The sequence below is a fragment of the Manduca sexta genome, chromosome 26 (genome assembly GCF_014839805.1).
Source record: "Manduca sexta isolate Smith_Timp_Sample1 chromosome 26, JHU_Msex_v1.0, whole genome shotgun sequence".
NCBI lineage: Eukaryota > Metazoa > Arthropoda > Insecta > Lepidoptera > Sphingidae > Manduca > Manduca sexta.
The window spans coordinates 2,469,257-2,489,506 of NC_051140.1; the positions used below are offsets into that span (position 1 = coordinate 2,469,257).

The window sequence follows — 20,250 nt, forward strand, 5'->3', positions numbered from 1 at the left end:
CTTAAAAAATACTTAATTTTAGTAGTATCTTTGTTTAAGAAAAGATAATGTTCAGCTGAGATTTTGTCAGTATTTCTTATATTTAATTAAATAATTGAAAATATAGTCTTATGTACAAACACTAAAATAAAAATTATATGGGTAAATACAAAAAAGAATTTCTACAGGAAGTTCAAAAGTAGATTTTTTTTAATACAAAACATGGTAATAATTTACGAAAATGTCATGTCATTTCCATTTCGTTTCGTTCGTTCGGCAAAAGGAATTGAAACGGAAAAGTAGGTCGACAGTATTGATTTTTACAATATTCCACAAACAAAAGACGTAACAGCGCTCAGTGAAACGCCATACGTTATATTTCGTGCTAGAGGCGGCTGCGATCGTGGAAGATGCCCGTGAGTATACGTATCATGTGATTTCCGGAAATATGATCTCATAGCTGCAAAAAACGTTGCGAATTTGCTAGATTTGGCAGTTTTTTTTCCTCTTGTTTCATTTGGGGCATCATACCAGCTCTGCAGACGTTGTTAATGGCGACTTTTTAATTAAATCAGTCTTAACTAGGCGTGAGTCATTATTTTCATGGCCATCCGCCTACTGGAGTTGTTGCTGCCTACGTAGATAGCTACGCAATCATTTTTCGTGCCATCTGTACGTTTCTAAACCGCCTGTGTACACAAGTGGTGGCGTTATATCTCGCTACTCGGCATTATGAAATTTTCCATTCTTGGTTACACCACATTTTAGGTCAGCCCAAAAATCGATAGCTAACAGTGGCCATAACTAGGGCAACGTTTGCCTCTTCGTTCGTCATTTATATTCTTATTATCGACGCAATTTCTGAAAGTAACTTATAAAATAATTTACTTTAATGAACTACATGTATCACAACTAAGTAAATTGTAGTACATTCAATACTCAGTATAAAAATTACTTGGCCAAGGCCACACCTTTGTACTTGTGAAATCTGTAAATCTTTGTTCCAAAGTTTCTTTTGATGACAAATGTGCATTGTGGTATTCTTATTAGAATACTATGAGTTAACACTGGCAAAATACATTCATAAAAAGTGTTTATAACCTCAACTCTGTCTGTCTCTTTCTTGTCAGCCATAGACATCATGGCAGGTATTGATTTAGAGCATCCATTTTATGCTATGACCTATTTTGATGCCAGTCATGTTAGTGACCAAATGTATTGGCAATTTTACACTTTTATAACAATTAATGTTTTAAAGACAGATTATCTTAATTTAACTCCTTTATGTTTGTATAGTAAATTCTGTTAAGCAAGTTATTTATTATAAAAAATCATTAGTTTATTTTTTATTCTTTATGTAGTTTATAAATTCTTAATGTTATATAATCAAAACAGGTGTTAGATGTTTGTGAGGATTAAGTAATCTTTATGCAAATAGACCTTTCATTATATTATTTTCTTTAATTTATATAGTAGCATAGAATGCCATAATTTAATGTCCTGAAGAAATTGATTAGTCTCGAGCCATATTGTATACTACATTTCCTACTGGAAGTATGGATATTAGATAGACATTTTTGCATTTATCTCTGATATTTGATATGTTACTAAATATCACAATAATTGAATAATTAAGGTGCTCCATTGTTTGTATAAATAAATAATTATATTATTCTACTATAAAAGTAAATAAAAAAACTGAAAATATATAATTTTGGGATACAGAAATTATTTCATTTGTCCTAATTTGTTTCTTCATTTGACATTACAAGAAATTGTGAACTAATTATATTACTAATTATAATTAATTTGAAATTTATTCAAAAATACACTAAACAGTACCAAAATGCTATTTAAACATAAAGACATCTCAAAGAAACAATCATAGGTTTGGTTTTTATCATTGTTTTTGTAACTGTAACAATGGTGTGACAAAGAATCACAACCAGTTTTTGTGGCTATGAAAATATGCTTCATAATTATTATTAGATTAAAAATCATTAAAATTCGATTTTTTTATTTCGTCACTTCATGTGTGCTCGTAAAGCTCTCTTCACAGTAGTGATATCTGAACGTGCGTGTTTTTAACGGACGGGAACGTGACGCAAGCGGTGCCTGTTTTATACTCAATCGATAATACTCGATGCCTACACTTATTGCAAGAACCCGTTCGTGTTTTATGAAAGGACGCATCGCTTTCAAACTTTTTCGGAACATTATCTTGCTAATGAATAACCACGAAAATATGCAAATGACTAAGCTACGCCTAAATAAGCATTTGCCTGTTCACAAGTCGTAAAGATAGGTTCTAAGCTTCCAAATACATCTCTTTAGGCTTTAGCCTTCTACTAGAGATACGTTAAAAGACTTGAAAAATTTTTTCGTCTCTGCGCTAGAGCCATAATCGCGTCGCCATCACGTCTAAAACTCATTCAAAGGACGTTCGAATTTTAGACTGCTTCAAAGCAGTAGGTCCTAAATGGTAATAGCATAGTTGTATACAATATGCATAATATTTATGATAGTTAACTATGTGTGTAAGGACGCGGAGCTTGTAGCCGCGCCGACGGTGGAGAACGTCCGCGTGGTGGTGCGCGTACGGCCGATGGATCAGCGCGAGAAGATTGACGGCGCCTACAGCTGCGTCTCCGTGGACCCCATCAACAGCACCGTCGCCGTGTCCAGGACCAACGTGACCCCCGTCGAACCGCCTAGGATCTATGCCTACGATGCCGTGTTCGACAGCAACACTACACAGGTATGTTGACTTTATAATGGCAATTAAGCGGGTCCACAAGTAATTTCCTGGACTATGACTACTAAAAGAGAAGAGGATGAAAACTTGTAGATATATATAGCGTATAGCGATCTTGTCTAGATACAAGGCTACAACACAAGGTGCATTATTTAGTAAACTAAACATAAAAATACTTATCCAATCATTGTATTCTCTAGATTAAATGACGCAACAAATAACGAGTCGTTCAGTAGATTTTTTAGTGCTATTTTTAGTAAACTTGATACAAAATTTAATATAGAGCTAAAGGGACGACTGTTTATGAATTAGTCACGCGTCGATATAGTGGTCTAGACAGAATTCTAATAAGAAATTTTAATACAGTTAGTAAACAAATAACAAAAAATATAAACCAAAGTATACTTGAAATTAGATTTGTTCAGAATTAAGGGATTAATGTTATGTATAAAGATTTTTCCGCTAATCCTTTAAAAGCGCCGCCCATAGTATATTCCTTGTCCGTGAGATCCTGTCACTGTTAAGAACAATATCAGACACTTCCTAAAACATAGCATACTCGTTTGACTACATTGTAACACCAAATGACCCAACGCGATAAAACGTGACCGTTATATAAAGTTATCATAAAAATGTAAAGGCGCAACTAAATGGATGTCGAGTTCGTTTTTCTGTGTGCTTGACGCAGATATGACGAAATCCCAGGAATTATAGGGTTACCGACGTACGCCAATTGTGCAGCAGTTGGCAGTGGGCGGGGCTCGCAGTTGTAGAGCCGAGCCCGACGGACGTTGGGGTGAGGAGGTTCTCGGCTCGCGACCTCGTTCTACACGCCACCGTATATACTTGCTATATGTGCTGCGGCCATTACTTGGAAATTTATATCTTTATTGTGTCCTAGTCTATATCCACAAAATAATTATTTTTCCTTTGTTTATTGTAAAATTGCGTCTTATAGTATATTTCCTAGTTTGTTTCCAAACCCGACTGTAATTTATGGACTATCGAGAAACTTTTTAATGATAATAAATTCTGAAGATTGAATAATAAAAACAGGTAATTCTAATTACGAGCGAAAACAACAATTAAGAAGCTTTATTTTCTTCCGTAAACATCTAAAAGTAACAATATAATTCAATCTGTGAAAGACGTAATCAATAAAGTACGAAACGTTCGTGCCGTTCATTGGCTATGTATAGAATTCACATAAGTAGAGTCTATTGCATCTATGCGCAGTATTCGCCTGAAACAAGGTCCAATATTACAAAACAGGGACGGCCATGGTACATGCAGGTGGGTGATGGGTCGGCCGCGTCCTGCGCTGCGCTCGGCGCTGTAGCGCGGCGACGGTGGAGCGCGTCTGACGTGCCGCTCGCCTCCGCTCTCTCAATGTAAATGTGCCTTAATAATCTATCATAAGTGATAACTCTTTGTGTTTTTGTCAGCATAGAAGTGTATTAGTAGGAATATGTTATAATTTGTGTTCTTGATATATGGCCTCATCGAAAGTGTTTTAAAATCGCAAGACGGGGTTTAATTTTCGATTTTGATTATTTTTTTTGAAATATTGTTACTTGGTGTAAACGTTTTTTGCTGAATGGTGCAATTGCCTAGAATGGCATCATTTATCGGTGAAAAAGATTGAAGACCATAGAATGAACGTTGTAAATTCGCATTGATCGCGGTCGCGACAGATGCCCGTCGAAATCGGCGCCGTCGACATGTCCGTTCTCGTAATATCGATTGTGAAATAATATGCACTCTCGTACCTTTAGGTTTAATGTGATCTTAGAACTGTGGTTTATTTTTTTGCAATACAACATCATATTAGACGAATCTCTGAAGAAAGATAAGTGCGGGCAAATTTTTCATTGAATACAAATAATTGTTTTGTGACAGAAACATAATATTATGTTGGAAAACAACTAGGAAATTAAATTAGGGAATAGTGGCAAGTAGAAATCCGAAAATTATAAATTTTGGGTGCGATGGCAAAAATATTGATATTTTTTTCCTGGCTACCTCTCTATTTGGGAAAACCGCGCACCATAGTAAGTACAAAAAAGCGTTCCTTTATTAACGCTGGCTAAGGAATTCTAGTAGATTTTGTTAGTATGGCAATTTATTTTTCGTCTATGACCACCATGTTGAAACTAACCTATTGAGAAAAAAATCATATCTAAAAGTTTACCCAAAATCTAAACTGAGAATTTAACGATGGTTGAAAATGGTAACTGGTGAGGCAGAGCGTCGTCCAGTTGTTCGGCACTGTCCGTTCGTAGTTCACGTCGTCGTGCCCATCGCGGCTAGAAGTAAACAAATTGGGAAACTATCGTGTCGAATTGTAACTGTTACTGTATTTTTACGATTATATTAAGTAGGATAAGAATCTCGATAGATACGTGTTTATTGCGTTTTTTACGGATCGTACGAGTGCTCATTTCGGATAGGTTTGGAGTATTGATTGTAACGGTCAGCGGGCAGCGACTAGTTGTTCGGGAATCCTTGAGCCGTGTGGACGTGTGCGGATACAACTAACAATAAGTTCTCAACATTGTTGAATATTCATCTAATTGTTATCTGCAGTTTTTAAACGAGTTACATTATTTTAAACGACTTTTTTTTGTATCAGTGTAGTGTCCCTGACCAAGTTTATACTGTTTGAAACGCTTCTAGAATATAAATGTGTTAGACGTTATAAGTATTATTATTGGGCTACCTTGTAGTTATGCCAGTTGTATTAATACTTCCGTGGCCTACAAATTGTTTGTAAAAACTACTTTTAGATTAATTCTGAGTATAATCGTTTTTTTCGTCCGAAAATTACTATACTAAAATAAGCGATAGTTTCCATTACGTACGTTCCTGAAGACATTGTGTAAAACGTGTTGGTTATTAATAGTTGTAGTATAACGCAACGTCCCTGACCACAACACGCTTTAATTGAAACTACTGCGACAGCACGATAAATGTACGCGATAAACTGGTAGGAAGTGACGATAATAATTCACATTATGTTGCTTCAAACATCAAACTGCCATTACTTTAATCGATGCAAATAATATTGTGTTTATTCAGTTTTGAAGTGTTCACATCCTTCCTGTTCTTGCGCGTTTAGTATGAAATCAGTTTATTGACGTCATCGCAATAAGGTAGCAACATTATTATCATATGCTGCTACCTTATTAAATTTCACCCTATCCAATATCAGGATCACTTGTGCCAAAATAGTTTATTGCAGATAAACTGTCTTCTTTCTTTCTGCTGTCTTGTTCCTCACTAACTCTTTCTATAATTTATTGTAAAGTCAAATTAGATCGATTATGAATCTTAAATTATAAAATGATATGATAATGTTAATATGCGATGTACAATAGATATAATTAACAACCCTGTAAACACATTACACTGAAGAGAGAAGCAGAAGTATGAGAAGAATAGAAGATGGAACCTGAAGAAGTCAAAACGCACTACTCTTCCACCGTTCGTCTCGACTGGCGCCGTCCCACGCATCAGTCTTGTCGAATGGTGGGTGAGTTCTGCGTACCGCAACACGAAACAACCACCACAGCAGAACAATATTTTCATATTTTATATATCAATATTTCATTGTATAAATAACTCTGCCAAATGATTACAGGTTTTAGTAAAACTATTACGGATAGACACAGACATCTGTCGCTAAACATTCAGTAACAGCGATTCTTATGTAGCAGTAGAGCAGTGGCGAAGGGTTAAATTTTTCAAAAGGTAAGCCGGTGCAAAAAGAAATACTTTAGTTAGCATATCACAACCCATTTAACAGAAAATAAAATCTAAGACAATCGTAAATAAACCTAAAAGGTAAGCCGGTAGGAATCGGGTTGTATGGACACTTCGCCACTACAGTAGAGACAATATGTCCCGTTAAATTAGGGCACTGCCTATACATTGTTATAGTCTTGCCTACAACGTTTGTGGCGTAACCGTGTTCCATATTCAAAAGTAGGTTACACTGGTGATTCCGCCGCGTGGGACTCGACTCGCTAGATATGATATTCGATGTTTGTATTTCCGTTCCCGTTCAATATAATTACTGTAATAGCTGTCTCTACATATTCAAAATTAATATTATTATTTATTCGTTGTTCAAGTTCTTTTCGAAAATATTCCTAACATAGACATTTCAAAGTTGTAATTTTATTATCAAAAGCTCTTGTAAAATTAATGTTAGGACTTATTGAAGTTTTCATCGCATTCAGAATTTTTTATGAACTTTATTAGTTCTTTCATACCATGTTTTATAAAAAGAACTCCAGCTAAAACGCGACGAATTTGAAAGTATATCAGCGACGCCCTGCTATTAGCCAATTGACCTCGTTCTCATTCGGCAAGGTTATACTCGGCCAGTTTTCCACAGCCCTGACCTGGATACGACGAGGAAGTGGAAGAACTGATGACGTAACATTCTTAGTGCATCTTGCTACGTTTGGACTTTGACTGTTGTCGAAATCTGAGTATTGCAAGACATTAAGAAATTATTGCTTAGTGCATAGGGAATGTTGCGTCTACAATCTACTGAAGAAATACAGAAACATTACATTAGAGTTTATTTATTAAGTTTTATTGTATGTTATAAGGCATGTTTCACAATGTTTGAGTAAATATTATCCACCATTTAACGTAGACAGCTAATGTAAATAATACTTATTAATTTGGAAGCATAGATGCTTGAGAGGTTCATGTAATATTTATTCTGATGTGAAACAGGCGCTTACGAATATAAAATTGGCATTGTATTCCTTATAGCATTGTCTTTATGATTTATATATATTATGTAAAGGATTATACTTTTTCCCGACCCGTATTTCTAAAACGTAAAAAATATTGAATGTATCAGCGTGTTTATCGAAGAGTTCTAAGATTAAATAGAGCGGACATTGGGAAGATTGTCATACAAAAACTTGTGCTCATGGGATGGCTACTCAATTTACCCTGAAATGGCAAATATTTGTTCGTGATTTACACGTTTTGAATGCCCAAATTAACATATTTTCTGTAAATGTGTTCTTTTTGAATTGACATCTAAGGGTGGTGTAACATCTTGTCACACAGAAATTTCAAATAAAAACAATTTATTCCCAATAATATTTGGAGCACAAATTTAATCTTGATGTCTGGTTTATAAATAACTATACTGTGTAATGTCTTTGTTGTTTATACAATATGTGGGCTAATGTCTTGATGACCATGGAACGGTATTTAGAATTGATGTTATGAATTAAAAATTTACATTATGAATGAGATTTATTTTGATCTTCCCAAACTTTATCTTCAGAAACTGGCTTTTTTTTCTATTTTAAAAATACCTTAAACAGTGATGCATATCCAGTATGTAGTCTTAATAAATTCTTCCAAGGGCTGTAAAATAGTTTGACTCCGTTTTTTCTTTAGAAAACTTTGAAGTGAAAGGAAATAGATTTTCACAATTATTTTATTGAATTGCACTGTAAAATATAGTAGATCAGCTGATATTTACTGTTGACCGCCACTCTTCAACATTCATAATTCCTGAGCAAAATGTAGATTCTTGTTTTGGTCTACTCCGAACTGGGAATTTTCTTAAAGTACTCTGAAATTTATAAATTTTAGATATCGGAATATTTCACTAAACTCCAAATTACATTTACTGCACGTTCGTTTTCTTTAAGATGACGTTACGACGTTCTTAATGTAGACAAAACCATAGCTACGACGTAACTCTACCAATTACTTTTCGTAGAATCATAATCGACTATTTAGTACTTATTGTCGTTTATCATTTGTCGTGTAATAATTGTGGTAAACTCATAACAGCTAAGTAATCAATTTAAGATTATTATACTTGGGGGAACACTTCCTATACTAGATACCTTCTGCATCAGATACTGTTTAAATTAAAATAAAATTTTCATTGTACTCTACAGCATCCATTGTGTAAGCTATTTTCATGTTTAATGTAAATAATGGGCACTATCGTAAATAAAGCGACGAGTTAGAAATAAAGAAATATAACACTCTTGTGACAGAGCTGAGAGTCTCATACAGAACTGCAGCCTAGATTGACTAATGAGGTAATAAAGTGAGTGTAAGTCTGCGCAACAGGCTGGCTGCAGCGCGATACTGTGGTGTAGCGCTGCTCGCACTCATGACTGTTGAGTGGCTTCGTGGCCTTGCTGCCAAATTAACGTCTAATCTGCATACAAACACTAGGAAAATGCGCACAAAACGAACTAAACTTAAACATCTGAAATTGATACGTTGACTTGTTTGCAATAGTGAGATTTATGGAAAGTCACAGAGCTCTTTGCTAGACCAGTTATTAGACTTAATAAGTTGGGTGATAGTTTTTTCGGCTGCACTGTACTACGTAGTGGATCGTGTAAAGTAATTAAATTATTTACGATTACGTAGAAGCCATATTTTTCTTAAAATTCTCTTTCTCAAGTACCTATTTACTGATATGAAAACAAAACAGGTCGTTTACTTTTCGGTTGACAGCGTAGATTTTTACTAGTAAAGTATTTCTAAATCTGCTAAAGAATTTTAGAAATCAAAAAATAAAATTACAAACGTTTTTTCTTTAAGATTATTTATAGAATTTAACGTAGAGCGAAACTTCTTTAACCAAAATGTTGTGCCTATTGATGGCTTTCTTGAAAATTTCCTACATCTATGAACTCTATTAGTTGAAGATCCCTGAATTAAAAATATAATTACATTACAGAGCGTAGGTCTAGATACATTTTTTTATTCAAAAGTCCTTACTAAAGTTGTCCTCATTCCTTTTAACCAGACTCTACGAGAGAAGACTTGTCGTTAATTGTCTATTTAACTACACAGTTGTTACCTTAAATTGGTAAAAGGTCTTATAGAATAAAATGAAGAAGATCTCGTCTTCAAAGAGAACTGTTGTTTCTGCCGCGTACTGTTAATTCATTATTTATGACCACCACGCTACGAATCATCACACTAAACCTGAAGCTGCAATATCTAGATTAGTGACCCAACGAGTGACCGTTCTGACGTAGTATTGACGTCATAGCTAAGAACGCGACCCCGTTTTAGATATTTATACCGTCGACGAGTGGTTTGGCCAATTCGAGATGTGAGAGCGGCGGTGATGCGCTATTGAAGTAAACGTTACCGACTCGTGCTGGTTTCGACTGAGTGTTATTTACTTTCAAATCTGTTTAGAATTAGGCAAAGTACTTTTGAATGCAAATAGTTAAAATATACGAAATTAACAATAAAAAACCTCTATGGAATCGGTTCGTTCGTTTGGTTACTACGGTGCCAGACGCAGATAGATACATAATAACACCCTCTTTTTTCCGTTGGTTAAAACCGTATCGAATACTGACTAAAGCTCATCCGCATAGTCGCGAGATGTGTAGTTATTTTTATTTTCATTTAGAATTCATTTAAAGCTTTAAATAAGAAGGTTGTACGCTCGGCTAGATCAACTTCAAGATAATAATCCCGTTATAATTTAATTCATTTATCCAGTTGTCATAGTAATTATAATTAAGACACAAAAAAATATGTTTCCTGCTGGTTGTTTTAATATTTCTAGACACTGAATTCTTTATTAAATGTGAAAATGACACGATTATTCAATTAAATGCTATTTAACTAATGGTGGACTGTTTCATTGTTTTAAAAATATATATTATATTAAAGTTTTGCATACTTTAATATCCCCGTTCGGCACTCAAATAGTGTTTGGTTTTTAAACTAAAGTTATGAAATCCGACTTTCCGATTTGAACTATATATTTCGTAAAATGTAGGTAGATATTCTAAATTTGACTTTTCGGACGACCAACACCTCAGTTCTCCTGTGACCACGAAGACTTCAAAATGTCAGGATTTCTAAAACAGCGATAAAATCCGTATAAGAGTTTTATTTCAATGTCTAACTACTTCTATGACTAAATAATATTAATAACAAATATTATTATTTTTGCCGCTGTACCAATATATAAATTTTAATGCAGTGGTCTTCTATAATTGAAGAGGCACGTCACATCGCTAATTGTAAAAATGCTACGACATTGTTTATAATATTATATGCCGTGTATCCTTCGTTGGAGATCCTTAAATCTATATACATAAAAATGAATCCCTATTTCCCTTGGTCACGTCAACACACGTGAACGGCTGGACCGATTTAACTTTTTTTTGTTGTGTTTGTTATTGTCAGGAGAAGGTTCTAATGAAAGAAAAAAATCAAAAAATTGCGCGGAGAATTAGAAAATTTAAGAAAACTTAACGAAAATTTTAATTTTATATAACTGTCAACGATTGACAGTATGCGCGCTGCGAATTCATAGTTAAGACGGGACAACGTTTATCGGGTCAGCTAGTAAATAAATAAATAATATTCGTGTAATCATAAGAAATCATAATTTATTTCGTGTATTAAGTAGATTGTTAGGTGGTGGGGTATTAGCGAAATAAAATTTATTAAGGCCTTGTTGGCCTACATTCTGGCGGTGTCGAAGCTGTATACAGGCAGGCCGGCGCTCGCTAAGCAGTGCTCGAAGTACCCCCCTCCCCCTCCCCGGCTCGTCCTAGTCAACCCAGTGCTTGACACAGTTATAAAACTCGTTTGACCTCATTTGTTCCCGATAAAAGAATTGTATTTTGTTTAAACAGAAATGGAATAATGTTTTTAATCAGTGTTCATAGAAGTCAAATTATTTAAATATCTATTTTTTTTAAACGTGTTGCTATATCCATTTGAAATTTATTTTTCATACAGGTTACAGCACATGATATAAAGTATTTTATTGTTTTTTTATAATAAATAGGTGTTATTATAATATATCATTATAGCAATATATAGGAGGCACGACCTTCTGTTTTAATAATATAATAATAATATCAGCCCTGTATTATACACTTGCCCACTGCTGAGCACGGGCCTCCTCTACTACTGAGAGGGATTAGGCCTTAGTCCACCACGCTGGACTATTGCGGATTGGTAGACTTCACACACCTACGAAATTCCTATAGAGAACTTCTTAGATGTGCAGGTTTTCTCCCGATGTTTTCCTTCACCGTTAAAGCGAACTATAAATTCACAAAGAATACACACAATTTTTTTTAGAAAAGTCAGAGGTGTGTGCCCTTGGGATTTGAACCTGCGGACATTCGTCTCGGCAGTCCGTTCCACACCCAACTAGGCTATCGCCGCTGTCTACTGTTTTACAATATTCTAAGTTTTCAAAATTTGGGGAAAATTCTACGCCACGTGTCTGCCTCCTTTGTTTAATCATTTTAACCTAATTCTTTGGACCGAATTAGCTCAGTGCCAGAAACTGTAAACAAATGTGCTACGAGTTATGTTTGTGCAACAGAACTCATTTTCCCTTAACAAATATTTGAACAGAAAATATGCAGCTTTTGCCAACTGTAGTGTTATTAATATTTTGGCGTCGGATACGTGTCGACTTCGTGTTATATATATTCTTTAATTTAAATACAATAAGATTAGGTCTGTCATTTTCTAAATAAAGGTCTTATGTGGCCATATCTAACAATATGATCAAAATATGGCCAATAGATAAAATCTCCTCTCAACAAAGATAACGGCGTGCCACGGAGGTATTCCTGAAGGCGCTAACTACGAACTATTCTCTAAGCGATCGAGCCCTCAGCTGTAACCAATCGATACGTGTAACGTGACGGGCTGATGCTATTATCCAAATTAAATTGTGTTGACAACGCACCTAAAGAATAAAATATCTAAGTCAGCTGTAATAAAACTCCTTGACCGCGTTATATCTGAGAAGGCTTCAGGGGAAGTATTTCGTCTAGTCTCCTTTCGCCTAGGCCTGCAGGACTCTATAACGTATAATATGATCTACCTATTTTGGATGTATTTAGTGGTATTGCAGTAAAAGAAAAAAATCTTGTATTAGAAAACTTACAACGGCTTACCTGACGTTAAGCGTTACAGTTTTACATAAAACGCCATTTAGCCTAAACGATTGTCTGGCTCTACATTCCACTCGTGACCCTGAGACATCACGTGTTAAGTCTAATATTTTTATGTTAAGGGCTTGTGAAACGGACCGAAGCCAAATCGTGAGAAATAATGAATGAACAAACGATTGCTGTTCAAATGTTATCGCAACAGATAAGGTTGCGAAAAACAGCGCGTCACGCGCACTGTCGTAACTAGCAATGCTGACGATTGCGTCGCCCGTGTTTCTCTACTATTACCGATAGTTGCGGCTTATGTAGGAAATAGCAAAATATACCTTTCTATACATGTAGTAGAGACATAATGGACAACAGGCAAGTTTTTATGTCCCTCTGTTTAAACAAAAACTGGCGTTGTCAAGACTGTGGTGTAGCCGGTTTTGTCTGCAGCATGAATGGAGCTGCTCGACCAGTATGGATCGTCTGTCCTACAGAAAATCCACGTGATGCGATCACATTGCCATTGAGTTTTTATGATCTGTAAGATTGCAGCCTCTCGCCTGCTTCCCTTGCCCTATTCTGAAGCCCAGATTCTGACTTGTTGCTGTTGATATATGAGAGTGATAACGTAAGTTATTTGCCCGTTTGTCAGCCTCGTGCTACGCCTGCTATACAATTTGGTCAAGCTTATGCCTATGCATCGTAGGCAAATAGATATAAGACGACTATTACCGTCTAGACGTTTGCCAAGTTTGAAGAAAATCAGTTCAAGCTGCTGATATCGAGGAGTTTTCGCGAGTGACTTTTAGTTGCGACAATCTACGCCACATGACTTGTACACACGTTGGCGCTTGTTTCAGCTCGGCCACGTTGGTATTGGCCCTCACTTACTTGGTATGGTTCAGGCAACATGTGTAGCCAGCATAACGAAATCTGTCTATACAACTAATTTGACACACACTATACGTTTCTATTCCACTAATACTGTTAATAAAAAGGAATACTTCGCGCCATACAGAACAAACTACATTGTTCCCACTTCTTTTCGTTAAAAGAATTACCTTGTGCCTACTGCTACTGCCAACTCCCATGCCCTATTTTTACACAAGAAAAGCTATATCGCTACTACGACCGGGGCGTGAGAAGAACGGTTGTGTTGGTTTCAACGGTTTTAGGCGTTTGGGGGGCCACACTCGGGACTATAGCATCATCCGAGCGAGCATGGGACCGAGTCCGTAACCCTATGTATACCCTACATCGGCATGCCAAAACCCACCATGGCCTCCTTCGGTGTATACCAGGCGGCACCGTGGTTTCTTGTTAGATAGCTGCGCGACACCGTCTTTGCGCGATGCCGCATTGCGGTCTTTCTCTACTGTCATGCCCTGTAGTTCAGAAAGGGTTGATACGATTATGTAGTCTGTCATTGAAAATCACAAGTCTGAGAAAAGATATTGCGGGCTTTTGGTATCTAACTTGATCTTAGATCGTCGATTCCTATATGGATTCACACACCGTCGCATCGCAACACATTTTACCAATTTGAAATCATAAGCCTTATAATTGTAGACTTGATAGGTATAAGTACTACGTATAAATTGTTAATAACGAGCGCTCAAGCCCTTGTATGACTCAATTACTCGTCACTTACACAGCGGTGTTACCTGCGCGATGTGCACGAAAATTCACTGTTGCGGCTTAATTGGTCCAATTAAGTAGATGGTCACTGCTCTAGTGGCCGGAGCGCAAATGTGCGTTGTGCGGCGAGCCGATATTGGTTGCGGTCGGCGTTCGATGACGCGTGACTGTCACTGGCTCTCCGGAATACGTCACGAAATTACGTGAACGTTATTGTAAAACAACACCTGAGCAAACTTTACAATCTGCGAACCTTCGTCTTATAATCCGTTCCATTCCCAACTAGGTCCGCTTACTCAGCATAAGGCTTCAAGAATCTAGATTTTAAATATTTATCTCTTCTCTACTGCGAAGGTTTTGTGGTGAACGAGTCCAAACTTTACCGTTCGGGAGTGAATAGCTAATATATTTTTAAGGGTCACGGTACATATGCTCTAGGCATCAGTGGTCGGAGATTTTGTAGCTTCATTAATGAACTTCCTACGTTTGATTGCTGCTTTGTAACTACGCATTGCTGGTTTGCTGCTTAGACAAATCGTTTGAACATTTTATCTAATCTCATTGTTTCGGTCTTCCCAGAAACTACTAAAATCCAAGCTGTGTCTCATAAAATAATATGAATAATAGTCCCGTAAATAGTATAAAGGGAACGTATGCCTTGTGAAATGATTCATTATTTATGTGATATTTTTGGAAATTAGTCCCATTCGTTTAATAAATATCTATTGCGGGGTTAATATTTTTTCAATTACCGCTATGTGTGACGATATTTGATTCTATATTGGCCATTTTGAATATTAAGTTATTGAAAAATGCATCGGCGATAATTCATGAAATATTTAAGTCTTTAATTATGTTCCTTTATAAGCATTCCTTGTCGGGATATTTTTTTTTCCAATCAAATAATATATTTAATTATTTTTTCTGATTTTGATTGTCGTTGGTAACACTTGACACCGACATGCCTGTAAAAAAAACAGAAATTAGAAGAAATGATCGACATTGTTAAAACATCGATATTCTATGATTATCACAAATTACGTATCGTTCATCAGGTATGGCGTGTATGAAATTGTTTCAATTTCAATATTATTATGTTAATGTGTTTATGTCCGATATTTGGCAATCCTGATCGTTGATTATAATCAATATGCACAAGTAGGTAATTAATAATTATCATATCACCAAATCCTAGGAATGACTTACATTTAAAAACTTCAGAGTAAACATAAACATCTGTAAATACACGAAAACTCCTACAATCAAAGAGAATGATTGTTGTTTTATTAGGAAAAAATAAAACAACAATCATTCTATTAATTTACGTTATTCATATTTAAATGAACAAAAAATAAAGTGATCTTATAATAAGTAGGTAGTTGTAAAAATAAGTAACTCCCAGACGGAGAGCGGCGACATGCGACAAATGGCCTTTCATATTTTTGTGAAAGCCCTTTCAAAGAAAAAAGAAACTTAATGCCAAAGTGATTATGGTTTAAACTTTAGCGTCTAGGGAACGCCGCCGCTCAAATGTTTTTGAAAAATTACTAATGCTGATACTTGTGTTTATTCTTCTCCATCTCCATAGAGATTTATTAGGGCAACATTGAACTCACAAGGTTATTTTATTCGGAGTCTTCAAAAAGACAATTATAGGCAATATTCTTTGATAGCAGAGTTGGTTTTGCTTTGGCGTTTCGTTTATTTTTACTGCGATGTAGCAGCATGCAAGTAGGTACAGTTGTGCTTTAGTACTATTTACGGGGTTTGCATAATGAGACTTAACATTAAATACGTCAATATGAAAACATATAGTAGTACCATAAAATGTAATTAAAATATATTCTTATTATTTTTATGTTGACTGGTAGAGTTGCCTTCAAGTGAGCCAAGTGCGAGCACCCTAGTTGCACTACATATGACCAGTTATATAGAGTCCTATAACAAATAATGTTTTCTTTCCACTTCTATCCCGTATCATCTAATAACTGGTGGAAGTTAAAGCGCTTACCTACTAGACATGCCCTTGTGCCAGTTGCACACAACCTTGTGCTGAGTGGAGCATTTTAAGCGGTCGCTCACGTCTGCTCGCCGCGTTTGTAGCAGCAGAGGCCACACTACAGCGTTACAAACAATAGATACTTTGAACAAAAATGTGTTTTTTTATTTATATTAATTAAGACTGTGCCTTCCTTTACAAATAAATCTTTGTTTAACATTATTTCTATAGTCTAAGTTTAAACCAAAGTTATACATTTATATTAGTTATCAAAACGTTAGCAATATAAACTGCACTATATTCCCTTTTTTTACCTCCTCTCTGTTCGATATCAACGAATTCTGCGAGTAGGCCGCGTATAATCGAATAACACGTAATCGCGTTTTGTACAGGACGGGGCCTGGCTGGTAATGTTATCTGACATGGCATGTAACGTGTCACTGAAACGCTTGTTTGTACTAACATGAAAATGTATTGTTTTTGCCACTATTACGTAACAGATGAATGAAAATATGTACGTATGCTCACGGTACGCAAGTGCGCATTTCACTTGTCACTTTTTCAGTGACTATGATTCCAATATACGAGTAGTCGATAAGTAAGTCACTTTGTGTAAAATGTTCTTTATGCAAAACAAATTAAATCTCCTAAGCAGGAAATTATTAAGAAAAAAAATGCTTTCTGTGACATACATATACCATTCTGATTCCTGATAGAACAAGTACATAGTCACGACTCCACCATGTACAAAAATCGAATAGAGTCCGAACTACGATAATATGTTTGATAGAGACTTATGCTAGCATTCAAACAATTATGGGATCGACAAGGAATTGTCATTTCCATGTAGCGTCTTTGTAAAATTTAGTTCAGCGCGCGATAATATAGTTGGGAATAGAATGGTCTGCTGACATTATGTCTCAGGTTAAAAAATCTAAGATACACAATTTTGACTTTTTAAAGTAACGTGTGTATTTGTTTATCAATTATAGTTCCTTTAACGATGAAAGAAAACATCGCTACGAAACCTGCTTGAGAATTCTCCATAAGAATTATTATGCTATGTAAATTCTAGCAACCCGCACTAATGCACCGTGGTGGACTAAGATCTAACCCCTCTTAGTAGTCTAGAAGGCCCGTGCCGTTAGTAGGCAGTATAGAGCTGGTATTATTATTAAAGTATTCCTAAACCAAATGATTAAGGAAACTTCAAGGAAGTTCTTCTAAAAGGTTCAACACGATATTTCATCTGGTAATTCTAGTATTGTTGATGTTTATAGGTGTAGGTATTGTTTTAAAATCGGGTGACCCACTTAATCCCCTACTTCCTCTTTACAACGGGTCGCGATGGAAGTCAGCTCAATTATACGTAAAGTAATAAGTTCAATTTTGCATGGTTTATATATATTTTAGACTTAGAATTTTAGGCTTGTGTTTAAGTAAGTATTTTCTGAGCTATGTAGAATGATTCGATTCAAATTTTGAAAAAAATATATTCCACTTTGCTAACCAAGCTAAATAAATAAACACACAAACAAATATTCAATTTAAATCGGCACCAATTCCAAAGAATATTCAGTATGCCCATTAAAATAAAAACACGAATTGGAAAGATTACATTGGTTGCTTTAATCATTATTTCTTATTAACCCGTGGATAAAACTAAATTATGTTTTTGATTGTAGTAGTTTTTTTTTATATTAAAAAGTTTTAATTACTATGGTTTCTATGCTATAAGAGTTTTACGGGAAGTATTTACTTTATCAGAGTCTTTATTCTATTGTTAAACTAACTACGTGAGTCCTTCTGAGTTTCCAAACGAGGAATCTAATAGATTAGAACCTTGAATGTCGATTAATTATCAGCATATATTTATAACATGTTACGTTCCTTTGTTATTTGTGATATCTCACAATGTATTCCATGTTATATTGTATTGTGTTTAAAACGTTTCCACGTTGGACTTATATTCATGGACAAAACAGTGTAAATGTTTTTTTCACTGTAACTCCTGTCGTTTATAAATAGCAATTGTTGTATCGAGCATCGCATTTGTGTCAACACGTCAATAAATGTCACGATTGGTTACCATCAGGCGCAGTACGCTGCGTACTCGTATAATCGTGGCAAGTCTTTGTTCTTGAAGTACGCCAGATATAATCGGCGGGTCGGCGGGCGGCGGGCGGCACCTGTAACGATATGCATCCCGCTCCGAATCAATATCGGCGGCGTGCAGCGCGCATCGAGGTCGCGCGGGTCGCGCCGCGTTGTTCCACTGACCCGGTTAGCGCCCCCGCCTCCCGTCGCCCGCCACCGCCCCGCACCGCCCCGCCCCGCCCGAGTGCCAGCCACGCCTTATCTCAGCGGATAAGCCAAATGGCGTATCACAGGAAGTATTTGTTAGTGTAGATGATTTAATCATTCGTATGTATGAGGTATAAGTTTGTGTTGAATAATTGCGAAACAGCTAGAAATATAAAATTCAAAACGAAAATGTTAGGTTTTTTGTTTTGTCAAATTATGTAGTAAATGGGAGAGCAGGGCGATGCGTGTTTTTATTACTGAATGACTGGCAGGTCGCATACGTAATTGGCAGCGGCTCGCAGTCGATACAAGCATACCAACGTCACAAAGAACTTTGGGTATGGAGTTTTACGTAGTACATAATAAATCCATGATATAAAGTGCCGCGTGACACCGCGCTGCCAGATATCTGATGAAATGAACGATAGTAATTTCACTGACGACCCCAGTATGAACCTACTGTATATAAAATAATAACAGTAAAGTAACTAATTATCCATTACATCAAACGATATACACATTGGCTCAGTTCAGCGCTCGTGAAATAACAATGGCATACAAATTAAGGCCAAGGTAATAATGTACGTAACATAACTTGTCAAATGTAACACTCGTGTGCCTACAATAGTTACATCCGTACTAGTAATGTTTGTACTCACGCCGGTTGCAGACCAAGAACTGAGCTAAGTTTGTCTTGGCTCTTATGGCTAAGAAATAACATAAAACATAGCTTACTTTGCATTAGTGCGGTCTGCGAAATATAAGATAATATTTTAGCTTAGTTTTGCATAACAACCCGCATTGAAAGATTGAATGTAGACTAGCACCATCTGCTGGTTAAATCCAGTTATGATTACACAATATGTATGAGTACATACAATATGCTGCAAATATAAATGTTATTATCATTCCAGATCTGTTTCAAGTGCGATTGTGTCATTCAATCGCTTGTACGCATACATATCTGTATCCTGCAGTAAATGGTCTTTGTCTTCGGTTGCCTGTTCCAATTAGTGACCTATTTATCAGTTTTAAACATTGTTCTCAGACGTAGTTCTTTAATTTTAACAGCATCTTATACTAAACACTTTACATACAATAAGTTTATATTTTGCCAAGAACTTTGTTAATTCAATTGATAACAATAAACGATGTAACGTCTTAATTTCCATGCTTATATAATTTATATCAGACGAGTGGATTTAATGTTTATAGAAACTGTAAATAAATCTCAAACAAACCACAAAGAACAAAAACAAAATGCGCCAAATATAGTCCGGAGCAGATTTCGATTAGGTTTGAGTATTCAAAATTATATTCGAAATTTAAGAAAATTGTAATGAGTTTAATTTTCGTATAAGATGTAAGTATTTATTCAGTTAGTAATTATAATTCTTTAACTACCCAAAATTTTATAAACATGGCCATCGCAGTCACGGGAAATACAGACTTAAATATCTCCCAAAAACCCATACCGAGTGAGCTATGCAACTTACTGACATGGTCCCCTTATAATCCCGTAACCCTATGTATTTAGCAGAATGTAGCAAATATCACGGCCTTGAGTCGAATCAGAGTGTAAAGCGACGGCACTCTAAAGTCCCGAGCCCTTCTGTACGTCGCCA

The 20,250-nt window shown here is 35.9% G+C and overlaps 1 protein-coding gene and 1 long non-coding RNA gene across 3 annotated transcripts in view; one reads left to right on the top strand and one right to left on the bottom strand.

Moving 5' to 3' along the window:
- The first annotated feature begins 223 nt into the window (after positions 1-223).
- Positions 224-20,250, top strand: part of LOC115454449 (kinesin-like protein KIF3A) — a 32,567-nt gene continuing 12,540 nt past the window's right edge. Inside the window, exons 1-2 of the mRNA XM_037443036.1 lie at positions 224-395; positions 2,522-2,737. Of these exons, the coding sequence (XP_037298933.1) occupies positions 390-395; positions 2,522-2,737 (222 nt within the window). The 5' untranslated portion in view covers positions 224-389. The remainder of the gene's footprint in view (positions 396-2,521; positions 2,738-20,250) is intronic.
- LOC115454831 lies at positions 15,145-19,445 on the bottom strand. 2 transcript variants are annotated; one of them, XR_005113051.1, is made up of 3 exons: positions 19,361-19,445; positions 16,334-16,439; positions 15,145-15,287 (listed from the first exon to the last, which is right to left on the bottom strand). It is a non-coding gene; the product is annotated as an uncharacterized LOC115454831 (long non-coding RNA). The 2 variants fall into 2 exon arrangements; XR_005113052.1 differs by lacking the exon at positions 19,361-19,445 and adding an exon at positions 16,636-16,722.